The sequence below is a fragment of the Penicillium digitatum genome, chromosome 5, assembly GCF_016767815.1.
Source record: "Penicillium digitatum chromosome 5, complete sequence".
NCBI classification, from domain to species: domain Eukaryota; kingdom Fungi; phylum Ascomycota; class Eurotiomycetes; order Eurotiales; family Aspergillaceae; genus Penicillium; species Penicillium digitatum.
The window spans coordinates 1013535-1028476 of NC_089388.1; the positions used below are offsets into that span (position 1 = coordinate 1013535).

At 47.6% G+C, this 14942-nt stretch overlaps 4 protein-coding genes across 4 annotated transcripts; 3 read left to right on the top strand and 1 right to left on the bottom strand.

Annotated features, from left to right (window-relative positions):
• Positions 1-841: 841 nt before the first annotated feature.
• Pdw03_1578 (uncharacterized protein) lies at positions 842-1693 on the bottom strand (the record flags this gene model as incomplete). Its single annotated transcript, XM_014683158.1, has 2 exons — positions 842-1016; positions 1065-1693. The coding sequence occupies 2 exons, from the start codon at positions 1691-1693 to the stop codon at positions 842-844; spliced, it is 804 nt and encodes a 267-aa protein (XP_014538644.1).
• Positions 1694-9478: 7785 nt separating this feature from the next.
• Positions 9479-10593, top strand: Pdw03_1579 (C2H2 transcription factor (Egr2), putative; the record flags this gene model as incomplete). The annotated part of the gene is made up of 2 exons (XM_014683156.2): positions 9479-9532; positions 9739-10593. The coding sequence occupies 2 exons, from the start codon at positions 9479-9481 to the stop codon at positions 10591-10593; spliced, it is 909 nt and encodes a 302-aa protein (XP_014538642.2).
• A 723-nt stretch (positions 10594-11316) lies between these two features.
• Pdw03_1580 (Xanthine uracil permease family) lies at positions 11317-13624 on the top strand (the record flags this gene model as incomplete). The annotated part of the gene is made up of 6 exons (XM_066099942.1): positions 11317-11353; positions 11478-11568; positions 11633-12012; positions 12063-12839; positions 12961-12991; positions 13132-13624. 6 exons carry the CDS (start codon positions 11317-11319, stop codon positions 13622-13624), a joined length of 1809 nt encoding a protein of 602 aa, XP_065957669.1.
• A 172-nt stretch (positions 13625-13796) lies between these two features.
• Positions 13797-14465, top strand: Pdw03_1581 (putative beta-glucuronidase; the record flags this gene model as incomplete). Its single annotated transcript, XM_066099943.1, has 3 exons — positions 13797-13831; positions 13917-14370; positions 14427-14465. 3 exons carry the CDS (start codon positions 13797-13799, stop codon positions 14463-14465), a joined length of 528 nt encoding a protein of 175 aa, XP_065957670.1.
• Positions 14466-14942: the final 477 nt, after the last annotated feature.

The following is a 14942-nucleotide window of genomic DNA, read 5'->3' on the forward strand; positions in this document are numbered from 1 at the left end:
CTCACAAATGTGGGCACACATGATGGCTTTTATGACTTGGGAATCTACCCCTCTTATTGACCTTGTAGCGTAGCTCTTGTTTTACCTGATCGATCTGAGAAGAACAGTTGTTTTTCGTGTTTCTTTCTTTGAATTTTAAACTTTTTGTTTTGTCAAAAAACAAGGTCCCTTGCAAGCAAGAGTCCGCCACCCACATGCAATTGTGCCTTTGACTAGGCGGATCGAACCATACAAAAGGCACATATTTAAATCTGCTTTTTGGTACTACAGAAGTCTTTATAAACAGGTTTTAACCAAGACTTCTAAAAATCTGATCTATATCAGTACCACCTTTGAGCATTGCCCTAGGTTTGAAGGGAGCCCTTTTACAATATTGCTATTTGAAAAAACCTACGATCGTCTCTTGTATAAATCCTCAACTACAAAGGCGTTCCGAAAACCTGCCTAAGAACTTTTCCAATGCATTAGGAAAATGTTCATTGATTTATGAACTAAACAATGCCATTAATTCAAATAAAAAGATGGTCATTTATCGATGCTGAAATGCGTATTATACTGACCAGCACGACCACACTCCGTCGCCCAGAGACATAGGCGGCCGATTGTGCCGCATGCCACAAAGATCAGAACAGAAAAATCCTAAACAAATAACATCTATGTTTGCTAGTAGGCCAATTTTTGTAAATTCTATAGAGCGTGTTGCCTGGTGTATACTCCCACGGTTCAATGCCCGGACAGTGACAAGGGTGCGTTGAAATCGGTTCATCACCGCAGAGCGCAGCAAGGTAACCATTGAGCGGAGAAGATTGCCATATGTCCCTCTCATAATCAATACTAGTGGTCAAAGTCGGATTTCGTGCTCCAACTTTGGCACATATTCGTCACTGAGAGGCTTCATAAGCGCATCGCTCTTGGAAACTTCGCGCAGCCTGTCTAGCTCGACGAATCCAAAATAGATCAACCCATTTAGGAAATATTTCTCGATTGTAGCCATATATGACTGGGCTTCAGATCTTCTAAAAAAAAGTTAGAAGTTGTTTCAAGAGCGAATTGTTGTAAATTACCCCTGCAGGATTCTTGATCTGTGAGTCACCCATTTATTTAATTTTGTAACGTAGGCCATCGCAAGAATAAACACTAGAGATGCACCATGAACGCGGCTTTCATGAATACTGAGCGTGGCAGCCAGGGGAATAGAGAGTGAGTAAATTGCGCTTGACGAGTACCCGCGTAGATACGGTGTGTAGGCGAAGAAAAAGATCGCCAGTCGGGCATAGAGGAAGCTGTCGAGGGCATAAATGGACACTTTGTGCAGGCTGGGCACTTGAAGGAGGTATGATATGGTGGAGATAAGTGGACGCAGCAATGCACCTGTTTGGTACGGGGGCCGAGTTGTACGTGGATCACCGCGACGAAGCGTTTTTACGAGAATCAGGCTGGTCCAAGACCAAATAAAGCAAGAAAGCACGTCTATCACCTCAGGGAGGATATCATCAGTGCCAAGTCGGACTTTGGAGATGTGATATCGAGCCAATTCTGTGATCCCAGTGCCGATATGTATGATGAGACACGCTTTGTTCTTGGAGAACTTCGTGCTATATATTCGAATCTGCCATCGAGTGTGATAGAGGATGATGACTAGATAAGCAAAGCAATGACCGACGAATGGTACGATATTGGATTTCAAGACCATGTTGAGACCAATTGGATCAATCCTTGGACCTTGTTCGTACATTTATTGCTTGAGAACACGTCGATGATTGTAAAAGCGCTGAACAGCTGCGGTTTTATATCTGGGAATCTTCTTGATGCGATCAACAACAATTTCTCTTTTTGGGTACATGCATACAGACCCCTTCGTGTCACTTAGTGATGCAATGTGACTTTGCGATCTGCTGGATATTTCAAAAGAGATAACTCTAGAAGCAACCACGAACATGTAACACGAGATCTAGATAAGGCTAGATTTTACCAGTTGATTTCAAAATTGCCCGTTTGTAGGGACCATTCCTCTTCGACCATCTAATTGTTTAGATGATGACCCTCGATGTGGGCACAAAACATCTTTTTCCTTCTTTTGAACTCCATGTGTCCGCGCACCCTTGAAGTCCAATACACTTCTGTAGTACAGCATCCTGCTAACTCTGCTACCATAGAATTTATGGCGTCGATCACTGATAAAGGCGGGATGACACAGAGATAGGGAAGAATAGTTGTTCCTTGAATATACCGTGGACAGCGTTGTTACCCTACAGAACTGCCACGAAGGCCATGTAGCCTGGTGCCAAGCTAACTTTCGTGATGATTGTGTTGGTCAAATATCTGTCTGCTCAAATAACATGTGTCTTGTCGTCCCTCGCTTGGCACATGCTAGTCAATTATAGATTTTGGTGAAGATCTTGATCGCCGCGGTCGCTTTAAAACGTGTTTCAAGCGCAAGGGAAAAGGCAGCAATCAGAGCGTTGAACAGGGTTTACCAGGCGCTTGTCGCTACAAGTTTAGATGCAGTTCCACCTCCAGAAATGCCAACTGGTAGAGATGGGAAATAAAGTATTAACTTAAGCTATAGAGTGGAGAGGATGATGTATGTCGTTTATTTCTGTCACCTAGTGTAGTGGATAGATTTAGACTATATGTGATCGGAGATCCATAGCGTGCACACAAATAGTATGCGAGAGAATTTCTTGGTTTGACAGGTAAATAACTTTCTTAACATGACAGCTTTGGGACTCAGTATCAATGCTACAAAAGAAACAGGTGCTTCAGAATCTGCGGCATGGTTTTGACTCCCAGATCTACGTTTTCGAAGCCTATGCTCAAAGAAGTATACAGTACTTCGAAGACCCCAACCCGACAAACTCGGCCTAACATGTTATTCGGGCTATCTTGAAGGCTGTTTTGTAAAGCACCACCTAGGTCCTCTCTTTGAACTCCTTCGGAGCGATTTGGAGCGCAGCGTTTGTTGGAAAGCAAGTATATAATTGAGTCAACGTTGGAAACGCGTGGAATTTCGATCGCCGAGGGAGATACCCCAGTTCGGAGCATTAGTAAGGGACTTTGGTTCTTTCACAACATTTTACTTGATTGACTGACAAAATTCAATTTTAGGATTGATATCGAAGCTCCGCCTAAACCGATAAGAAATTCCACCTAGAAAGAACCCAACGTCCTTTTAAGCAAAGTATGATTAAGGACCACTTGACTAAAAGCCCTAAGCCCTAATGCTCCAGATGGAAACTGAAAGGCTCAGCACTATGTCGCCTCAGATAGATGCGTTGCTGAATGTTACGCGGGCTGACCCCTTTTGTTCTGCGCCTACTCTATATCAGGCATCGTGAGGCATTTTTTCGACCGGTCAGAGACCAGGACGGGATATCGAACTACAAATATCAGCCTCTCATAGGGCCACGCTCTGCACCTTGGTCCGGTCTTTTATATTCTTTCCCTACAGAAAAGCTGTTTGATGGTACATTTTCTATTGTGGTTAGGGGTTCATAGGTTTTCGTTTTTATTTGTTCTGTTTACCTGTCTTACGGATCGAACAATTGGGCTTTGTGTCCAACAGATGTAAGTCCAACTTGAATGCTTCCGAAATGGAGAGGTAGCCCTTATTCGGGCGTTAAGACTTCCTAAAGACACCGAAAAGGTGCCAAGGAACATAGCCGGTTCTACAACTCAGTTGGTGTGGTGCTAATAACGCCAAAGTGGAGGGTTGCCCTCTGTATCCATGCTTCTTTTTTTGCTTTTTTTTGTTCAAAATCTCATCCTAATGTTGGATTCACCGTTCTGGGATAAATTTCAGTGCTTTTACACCCCCCTCTCAAGTCACGCTACCCGGCGAACCCCTGGTGGCGTGTTATATATGAATGACATCAACAAGCAGTAAGCCAGCTCATTAGGAAGTAAAGTCAAGTGAAGCAGGAATCTAAAGCGTCGAGCTTCGTTTAAGAAAATATGACCGTTTGCACGCAGGGCCAGCGCTATCTCTTCCGCGAGGCCAATGTTGTGAACGTATTGCCACTTGGATATTCATTGGGGCTTTCGTATTCTTACTGCGTCAGAAAACAGCTATTCAGCTTCACCTCTTGACGCACAGCCCCCCACTCTGATATACCCTTCAGGTGACCCTCTTTAGTCCTCAAGCCCCAGGCAGTGTCACCTCACACACAGTCCCTACCTTCTGACAAACCCTGCATTGCGTTGAATGTACAACATAGGTTGCAGCGCAGCTTTCGCCGTGGCCACTCGTCACACGCGGGACCCGGGCGCTAGTGTCTGTGTGTCGCACCTGGAAGCATCGTCTTCATTTCAAACCTGAAGGACATGTGTCCTAGGTTAAGCCCTGGAAAAAAAATGGTGGACTAGCTTCCATCTCGGGTGAGATGAAAAAGGGGAACGCAAAGAGGAGTAGAGATAGAGTCGGGCTGAAGGATCAGCATTGGCTGACTGCGTGATTTCTCACCGAGAATCTAGGTGTGCGACTACAAAGAGGCATCGAGGTACTGCCATTTTTTGGGGGGGAGGGAATAATGGGCTGTGTGTGCGTTGAAATTTGTTTCTTCAAGTCCAACAACATCAACAAAACGAATATCAGCACGGGCTCTTGAATTTTTCCAAGTGTATTTGAGGAGCATAACCAGCCTTGATTTGGAGAAGTTCACTAGTTTACTCGAACTTTGTTTGTCAATCAGTTATGAAGACTATAAAAGTGGGAAATGGGCACAACGAGACAAGAGTCGATCTCGGAGGGGGGGGGAGGGGGGGTGTGATATTTCTCGGACTGAGCACCGACGCTGTTAGCTTCCAAGTACCTAGATCTCTGATCTTATCAGCGTTTCAAAAGCCAATATGTGCGACATACGTTCCAGCATCTACTGTTACTCAAGGGGTCTTTGCAAAAAAAAGCCCCCGATAGCTGTTTCAGTACCGAAACACTAGCGATCGTCATGTGGAATCACTTAGCCACGTTTGTTTTACGGTCCAGCGTAAAAGTTGTGTAGAAGCTGAGCAATGGAGGAAATCTCAGAATCTTCCTGCTATCTGAAGATATCTGTTGTCAAGAATCAAAGCATAGGGTCTTAGAAGGAACGAGGTTGAGTATTCCCCGTGAACCAGTCTCTATAACAAAAAGAAGTAACAATACGAGCCCCTCCACGCATTCGTCCCTCTCCGCTCGGTGAAATCCCGAAATAAAAGTCTCCGGGACTCCGACCACCTCTCCAGGTAGCCGTCATATTGCTTCTTGCTCCCCCCACCCAAATATGCAGGGGCCGGGCTATCCGTGTTTGAAGTAATTTCCCTTCTACTTGGCATCCTATCATGCACGCAACACCAGCATGGGACATGAATAGTCCATCAACATGGCGTTTCTGCTTACGCAGCCTCATTCACACCAGATACGCTAATATGGCAACATGCATAGTATGTATGTGTTGGGAAGCCGATGGATGCGAACAAATGAGTTAAAAAAAAATCAAGGTAATTTATCTCAGTCTCGAAAAAATGAATCAGTGCTGTCGTACGGAGTACTCCGTACTAAAGTGACTGTCATGCATGGACCATGTTAAAGTGCCCAAGTATGAACTGCGCCTTGCCTGAGCCCATGAGCCACCTATTCCCGCCTAGTGAACTTAAATTAGAGTGCTCCATACGTTGTACACCATTGTCAGCACTCCTGTATGTACTCTCCACCATCAAGAACCACCTCCGGCCGAGCCCTTATTAGCAGGTGGCGCAGGATTGCTCCGTACAGAGGTAGCTATTTTGCCTCTTCCGTGTGGCGCGACATCGATAGTGAGTTTATTTTGGGAAAGTGGACTCTTGTGTTTCCTGGCCACCACTAGTACAAGGGCCAAGCGCTAGAGATTACCATCATCCGCTAAATACAATTGGATGCGCGTATTCTCCGGCAAGGTGGGAACATAAACTTAGATAAATGGGGAAGAGGGGAATCATTGAGAAATGATGGACACCACGCGAGTTCTGGTGAAATGTTCTTATTTTGTATGTACAGTTTGGTTTACTTGATATTAACCTGAACTTGTTCTCGAAGATCTAGCTAATATGCTTGTCATGGAAAAAAATTTATCTCTTTGCAGGGGATGTCTGACGAGAACGGCCGTTTGACCGAGACGATTCAATATCATATCCAATAGGGAGTACGGCGTAGTACATTCCTGGAAGCTACTGTTTGACTGTAGCCTAGAGTGCGATGTCTGAAGTTTGTCCTGCGTAGGCGCTCAGACCGTTTCAAGGGAGCTGGTAATGGATTATGGAGAATTGCACGGCGTAGTTGGTTATTAGGTCGGGTATAGCAGAATGACCCATAGTGAGTCCACAGTAACATATGATAGCTCCCGAGGTCGGCCCGGGGCATTTTTCTCCGCTTTGTCAGCAGGGGTCCAGAGGAAGACGCATCTCCAGGATGCTGCATAAATTGGAACGGTAGTCGCTCCGAACCCTAGAAATAGACCAAAAAGATCAATAGCGCGAAAGTCTCCGAACACGAGCCACAAGGGGACCTTAGTGTGGAAGCGAAGGCTCCGTGCTGGTAGATGGGAAATCATCTGCCGGATCGTCTCTATGGAGTTAAGCATAAATTCTGGTCATTTATGAGCATTAAGTTGCATGCTCACGTATTATGTCCGTATTCCTGAAAATCAGGCAGCAGTTTTGCTTGACTGTGGCTGAATGCTGACACTCATTTTCTGACGGTGGAACTTGGTGGAGCTCAAACTGGGGAGGGGGGGTTTTCATTCGGACATCGGATGTTAAATCTCCGACCAGTGTCGGTGAGATTTGAGGTCTGCAACATATCCCAAAAATGCAAGGATTTCAAGTAATTCAATTTTGAAATGTTCCGCCTCTACACTTCGTACTCCCTGTTGAAACAAATAAGCACATAGGACGCCGCGCTGGCGAAAAAGGTGGCGGGTGCAGAACGGAGCACGGCGCGCAACATGAAATTAGGGCATCCATGCTGCTAAGCCGGAATGGTGATAATAGCGAAGCTATGCTAGTGGATCATAACTGACTAGTCTCATCATGGTAAGCGTGCCACGAGGTCCTGCGTCCTAGTGTAAAACAAGGGGAAGAAAAAACAAAAAAGAAAAAGAATAGGGTCCGTCCAGGAAGGTAAAAACAAAGCGACAAAAACCGGGTCCTGACGAATCAAGCTTGTGGCGGAAGCTTCAATGACGAGTAAGGGGACAGAGTCGAACACCAAATCCTTGGTTGAGACGAATTTGCTGGAGCCGGACCAGACAGCCCGGGCTACCGTGGATATACGTCTGCATGGGTGTGCCCCGTTCAAGATCGAGCGTAGGCAAATCAACGCTCGGCTGCGAAAGCCCTAAAACGGTCCGCGTCTTCAGCCCACGAAGTTTATACATCTTCCACAGATTAGTTCAAGCAGATCGGGAAGATTGAAGCTTGGCTTGATCGGCAGTGCCACGTGTGGTATTTGTGGACGAGAGAGTGGAAAGAAAGAAAAATGCAGTACTGACAAATGACCGGTGAAGTGCCTAGTTGGTACACGATTTGTTCACGTACTCCGTAAGTTAAGCCAGCCTCTACCAACCAAAAAACGAAACGAAAACATAACTCCATTTTCTTTAATAAGAAAATCTGGTTTCATTGTACGTCACAGAGTACGGAGTCTGTGTGCCATAACGCAGAGGAAAAGTCAGCCCTGGAGAGCCCCCGGGAATAGATTCTCGGAGCGGGGCGGACGCGAATACGAAAACTTGCACGGGCCAACCCCTTTCAACAACCCCCCCTCGGATCCATGTATGTTGTATATCTTTTGGATGGTTGACGCAGATGGTGACGGATGATCCAGATTAGGTTGATTAGGTTATCTGTACTCGACACGTGGAGACAATTATTCTGAGTATCTCCATAGCCAGCAGATGTAGATTTGTACGGTTTTATACATGATTTTCATGTGATCTCGGAGAAAAGATAATGGTCGGTTGAGAGTACTCTTTGTAGAAAACCAAAAAATAGTCTGACATGGGTGCCGCCACGTTATGGTCAAGAGAAAATAGATTATTTAAGTGTTGAATCGTTAGATTCTTAGGGCCCATTTTTGTGTCTTGTCTTTTTAAATTGGGGGTTTTTTTTCGATTTTCACCGCAAGGCGAGCTCGCCATGCAGTAATATAAATCCAGAACAAGGTTGCCTAAAACAGAGCTCTAACTCGTAAAGAACTAAGAAACCAAGAAGCCAATCCCCGCCATACTACCATCATCACTCACATACGTATGAATTCCCCTACATATGTAGTCCCGTGAGACGCTAGAGTTGGATTCCAAGCAGGTACGTATGAAGACGCTCATGGTACCGATTATCTGGACAGGCCAAAAGCTTGTCCATCCCTGGTTTTAGGTTGAAATTCCTAAAATAAAATAAAATTTCGTCAAATGGGTATCCGTAAATAAAACCAGTTTACTCAGGGTCCAATGGTCTCATGATTGCCCGCAGTTCCGCCGATATGGTGGATCTTTTCCTAGTTTTCGCTTAGCCCAGCCGAAACCCTAGGCCGGATGATAACCCAGTCTGAGTTGATACTTCCAACTCAAGACTCGCATCAGCTTGAGAATAAAGCGGAAAAGTAATTCAAAGGATGAGGAAAAAAAAAAAAAAAAAACGAAAGGTCACAGACCACGGGAGTTGCGGGCCGGAAGAAACGGAGAAGACAACGGGTCTGCACAGAGGGTGGATTAGGGGTCTTGGTATTGTATTGGGTGCGATTTTGTATCTTTGATTTCTTTTCTTTTAATTTCTGTTTTGACTCCACCGAACCAAATAGCGTGCTCGGAATGGGAGTGCATCCTCTGGGGAGCCTCGACAGACCCTGGAGCTTGGCTTCTTTCGCTCTTTTTCAGTACAATTAGTTTCTGGCCAGGGCTCACTACTTTTCCTCTCTTCTTCCTACTTGATACTTATTCCTGACTTCTAATTTTGATCTCTCTTATCTCATTCCGTAAATTCTCCTCCTGATCATCCGAGTTTGCATTTTCAACTTCCTCCACGGGCACGCGCAGAGCGCATTTCGTTTCTACTTATTCTCAGACGGCCCAGCACATTTCTGGAAGAACTGTCACTTGTGCGCGGTTAGACAACCGGCGTTGAACTTCGACTTTCTGCAACATTCCCAGGCCAGTTTGCAACTGCCGTTGAGGATTGTGTTCCCCACATCCAATTGCAAAATTGGAAAAGGAAAAAAAAAAAAAAAAAATTGGAAACAGGGAGAAAAAGGAAACCGAGACGACTTGAGCGGAACAAATTTCACTCTCAGGGAAAGAGTTTTGTCAGACCTCACCTTGCCCCATCACTGAGTATCTCCAGCATTTGACAACCTTTGAGATACTATTTCGTCGCCTTCGGGCCTCAAATAAGATCCACGGAGCTCGGCACAAGCTCGAGTCATCGGTCCTCTGTTCAGGTCTGCAGGCGAGTGCCGATTTAGGGTCTAATGTTGTCGACGTGTTACACGACACAGAGGACAAACATCTTTCGAGAGCCGCTGGTGCGTTTGTCGTGTCCTCCGGGGGGAGGGGGGGGGGGGGGGGGGGGGGGCAAGAAAGGAGCGGGATGTTCTTTCTCCTCTTCAACACCCTGCTCCCCTTCCTCCCCTTGTCTCAGATCGGGGATCTCTTGAGTTCTTACGAGTACCCAGAGCCCGGCTGAGCCGGTTCCCCACAGTTGAAACTAACTTGGATTTTTGGCTTTTAGTATAGCTTTCCAGCCCCGGTGATCGCACATCGGGGCATTGAGGAGATGTCTAGCTGCAGGACCAGCATTGTGTCCATTTTAAATAATGATGACAACCCATCGTTTGCGGTTCGCTCCGCTCCCCAATCCAGTCGGACTCACTCATCACCATCACATCATCCACATTATTCAGAACGACTACCCCCGCCCGCCAGTGACCCACAGTTCACCCGTCCCACAGCTTCATCGGAATCTCCGGCAACCTCACCACGAGGAACGAGGCATCATCCGGATGCGGTGCCTGAAGTCGTCCAGCCCGTTTCACCCGGGTCGTCCGATGGCTCAGTTTACGAATGTTTCACCAGTCAACGATCAGTTTATCATCCGTATGCCCGGCAGGACTCGCGACGGGAATCATACCAATTCCCTTCTCGCGGACCAGCAGCTTCTCGAACGCCACCTGAAACTTGTTCGAACACACCCGAAACGGCTTCTTCTCAGACCGGGGCAACGCGCAGTACGGGGCGAAAGAACAAGTACCCGTGCCCCTATGCCGCGAGCCATGGGTGCTCTTCAACGTTTACCACTTCGGGCCACGCTGCGCGCCACGGCAAGAAGCACACTGGTGAAAAGAGTGTCCACTGTCCGATCTGTAACAAGGCCTTTACGAGGAAAGACAATATGAAACAGCACATTCGGACTCACCGCACACACTCGGACGAGATGCGCTCTATTTCGGAACCAGACACTGATCCTCGGTGGGCCATGGCTCGTCCCGGCTCGGCCTACGCTTCCGTTTCCCACCAGCGCAATATCAGTCAACCTGTGGAGTCAGTAGTACAGCCTCTCCTAGGACCTGCTCCACAGGCGCCCTAGGGGCATGTAGTCTGGTTTTCTGCGACCGTCCGTGCTATTTACTGTTAGATATACGACATTCTTCTTCTATCGGTCCCTTGTGCCTGGCCACTGCTGTGCGGTGTGATTCGATTCTGTCAATCTAGTTATTTTGGCTTCTCAACATGTGTTCTTTTAATTATTATTTTTAGTTTTTTTTTGGCTTTCATATTTCAGCGTTCATCTGCATGACTGCACGTTTCGAATATCGAGACGTATAGGCCTATCATACGTGTGACTATGTGTCTTTATTATTTTCCTGTTTTATATCCCTCGTGTACCATGTGATTCTCGTGTTATGTGTGATGGTTGAAATTTGTGGCGATGTGTTCTAGGAGAACCAAATATTGTCCAGCTTCCTTTCAGGGATTCCCATGAGAAACTGTGTGCAACCAGTTCTGCACCCAACGACATCCAGAGCATCGTGTTGGTCGGATCGTAAGCCACTGGAACCCCCGAAGGCGACCCGTGGAACCATTATTTACGTTCCATCAATCTTAATCGATCTGTTGATATCATAATTGGTATACATTCTATGTGATTTGGTTTATCTTTTCAAAAGTTGAAGTAAAATACTCTCAAATCATTAAATTGTGCAAATTGCAAGGTTGGGCAGTTGGGAAATTCCCCGGGTAAAGATGCAGAATGACGTCGGATCAATATCTGATCTCTGATACACGACATCGGTCCAGATGCTCATTCGATATGCCCGCTTTGGAAACAACGGCTTTGCTGTTCTTTAGTACGTCATTGGCGTAATCTTGATTTGCAAGTACATATATCCTGTCTGTAAGAGAATCGTCTTTTGGCCTTGGATTCTCTACCTTTCTTCAATATAGTGCCTCCATGAACACTATCTCTTTCAGCCACTGCCAAGTCTCTCAGCTCCAAAGACTTCGCTCCCCCATCCGAATCCACATCGACGTCACGCCACCCCCGCCATACATCTCTGATCGCGTACGTCTTTTTGCATCCCTCACATTCTCCCAGTGAACGGTAGCAGCTCACAATCTTTGACCAGTTATCTTTCAATTTGTGCTCCCTTCGTTTTCACCTCAACCATGGCGTACTACGAAAACCGCCGTTATCGCGATTCGCGCGACCGTTACCCACGCCCCGCCAGTTACGCTGATCCGTTGGATGACACTCGTGGCTATTATCGAAGGCACGAGCAGAACATTTATGCACCCCGTGCCAGTGACGACTCGATCGAGGAAGTGCGGCGCGAATACCCATCAGGCTCAGACTATGCTCACGAGCGTTCTTATGCCTCTCGACGGCCGCGACGACCCGATTACGAGAATGGGCGCCGGGCATCCTCCGTCAGCGGTTGTGATTCACACAACGATGCTGCCTACCAAAGCTCTGGTTCTCATCGATTAAGACATTATGAGGACCAACGTAAGTGACATCGCGCTGATGTGGTTGAGATTGCTTCTAACATCTCCAAGGCTCCCGTCGCTCCAAGTACGATTCCGATTCTTCTCCAAGTCGCTCTCCGCCCCGCAATAGACGTCGCAGGTCATTTAGCGAGCAAGCCCTGGGCGCCCTCGGCCTCGGGGGTGTCGCTGCTTCGGCCAGCCGCGACGACCGTGGTCGCGGCCGTTCCCAGTCCCACCGTCGCCACAGATCATATTCGAGATCATCGTCAGATTCACGGAGTCGCAGCCGTCATCGCGGCAGCAGCAAACGTGATAAAAGCGAGCAGCGCATCATTCAAGCTGCTCGCGCCGCCTTGACAGCCGGTGCAGTTGAGGCTTTCAAACAGCGCAAAGAGCCCGGAGAATGGGCCGGTACGAAAGGAAAGCGCGTCCTCACTGCTGCTATAACTGCTGGTGGCACCGACGGCCTGGTCGATAAAGATCCTAGCAAGCATGGCACACGTCATGTGATCGAGTCTACGCTTGCAGGTCTGGCTGCCAGTCACTTCATAGGTGGTGGTTCACGCTCACGATCTCGTGGCCGAGACGGTGGTCGCTCTTCAGGTGGCAGAAGTCTCAAGAATCTTGCTGCCACTGGAGCGATCGCAGCCGCGGGAAAGGAGATCTTTGATCGATACTCAAAATCACGTTCTCGGCCTCGCGGCCGCAGCGACTCCCGTGGCAGCGACCCGGGCGAGCGTGGCTCTCGCAAGCGCAGCAAGAGCGTTTCAGATTACATCACCAAGGGCATGACCGCCCTGGGACTTGGAGAAGGTGAAGATCGTCATCGCGACAGCAGAGACCGTCGTGAGGAGCATCATCGAGAACATCGTCGGGAGCATCGGGACGATCGAGAGCGGCGACATCACCGGGGACATCGCAACGGCGACTATTCGGATTCAGATGCGGACAGCGATTATTACCACAGGGACTCGAGACGGGGTAGAGGCTCGAGAGATGTAGGTCGATACCGTTCATTGGACGGAAGAAACCCACCCCTAAATGCACCCACCAGCGCTTCGCGCGGTGATTCAGGTGCCGGTTCTAAGGACCGCGGCCATGGGTCGAGCTATGAAAGTGATTCTGACCTAGGTGACAGTTCTGATGAAAAGAAGCAACGCAAGAAGTTGAAGCGGGATATGCTGATCACGGGAGGTCTGGCTAGCGTGGCTACCATCCACGCTGCGCACAGTCTTTACAATGGCGTGGAGAAGAGGAAAGAGCGGATGCACCAGTTGAAAGAGGGAGAGATTACGCCCGAGGAGGCCCGCAAACTTCGCATGAAAGCTAATACAAAGGACGCCGTGAGTATCGGTCTCGCCGCACTTGGTATCAAGGGTGCCTATGGTGAATGGAAGGAGGTTATGGAGAAGCGCAAGGAAACTGCCCATTTCCAGGAGGAATGTCTTCAACGTGCTGCTAAGCGTGAGCGTCGCCGTGCTCGTAGCCAGGGTGCACCTTCCCGTCGTCATCACTGGCCTGATGAAGTTGAATCTGCACCTTCAATGCATGAACCACGGAGCGAAAATACCCCGATTTATCGTGATGGAAATCCGTACGGGGCTCATGACGCACCGCAGATCTCTTACTAGTGTTGTTTTGTTACAAGCCATCATGATTGCTATGCTTTCCACGACTTGTGAGACCTTGTTTCGCTCGTTTTTCCCCCCTTTCCTGCGTTCTGAATTCCCTTGATCAATCTCTTCTGTCGCCGATATTGCAATTTCCCTGTTGTTGCAGCGTTATTTGGACACGAGCCATACGATGAAAATAGGGAGAGTCACTCCAACTTTACGTGGGTAAGCTACGTTTTTTTTTCAAGACTTAACACGTCCTGTTTACACGAACAAAGAACATGTATCTCAATGGTTCAAATTCTATTAGTGAATGGACGCATATGGTGTACTATGTAGAATGGACGAACAACGTTGACGAATATCCCTTTGGACTGCCGAGGATCTGCTTACGTTTGAATACGATCAAGATGACCTGGCCAAAGAGATATGCTTCCACAATCTGGAGATCCACTGCTCTTCTTGTTCCATTTTTGCTTCGCAAACTTTTGCAACAGTTCTATGGGTGTCAACAAACCTCCTTTGCCCCTTGCGCAGTTAGATCCCCAGCGCATGTCGGTCTATTTCGCACCAACCGAACAATACCGATCACGACAGAGACTTTGATGTATCACACAAACAACGTGCACAATCTTGCATATGTTGGCCTTCCTTACACAATACAAGGGCTAAATTCGATTGCATGCCAGGGCGTGAATGGAGAGACAAGTCTTTTCGGTGATGCTCTCTGGCTGGTCGATTTCCCCCTCTGGGCAGCAGCACACGTATGTAAAATTTACAAAAAGCCACCAACATTGAGCAGGATATTACACCTCTGTAGTTCGACCAAGGGCTAAACTACCGTGACGCCTCGTGGTAGCCAATCGAGAGCAAAGGGCTTTCTCCAACCACTAAACCCCCGTACTAAGGTCAAATCATGGTTGCCAGTGTCATCGGACAACCAAAATACACGCCTATCGTCAAGATTTCTTTAGCTGGGGATACGGAGTCCGCAACTTCCCTAACACAAAGGATATCAACTGTCGAAGTTGGTTGTGACAAATCTGCGGGCTTTCAACTAACCCAAATCAAGTCGCCCCCACAGCATAAACTCGCTAGCATCAAACGTTTGAGTGGTCGAGGCAGCCACGCGATGGAGAACAATATTATTGGTGGTATTTCAATTGATCATGCATTGAATGAGGGGATGTCGGTTCAACGGCATGCGAACGAAGAGACAAGGATTGCAGAATGGGCTGCTTGCTATCGTAGTTCTGGACCCTTCCCCCATTCTCTTCAATGATCCGCTCGATTTCGAGTGTGCAATGCACTTCAATTCCAAACCTGATAACCACAA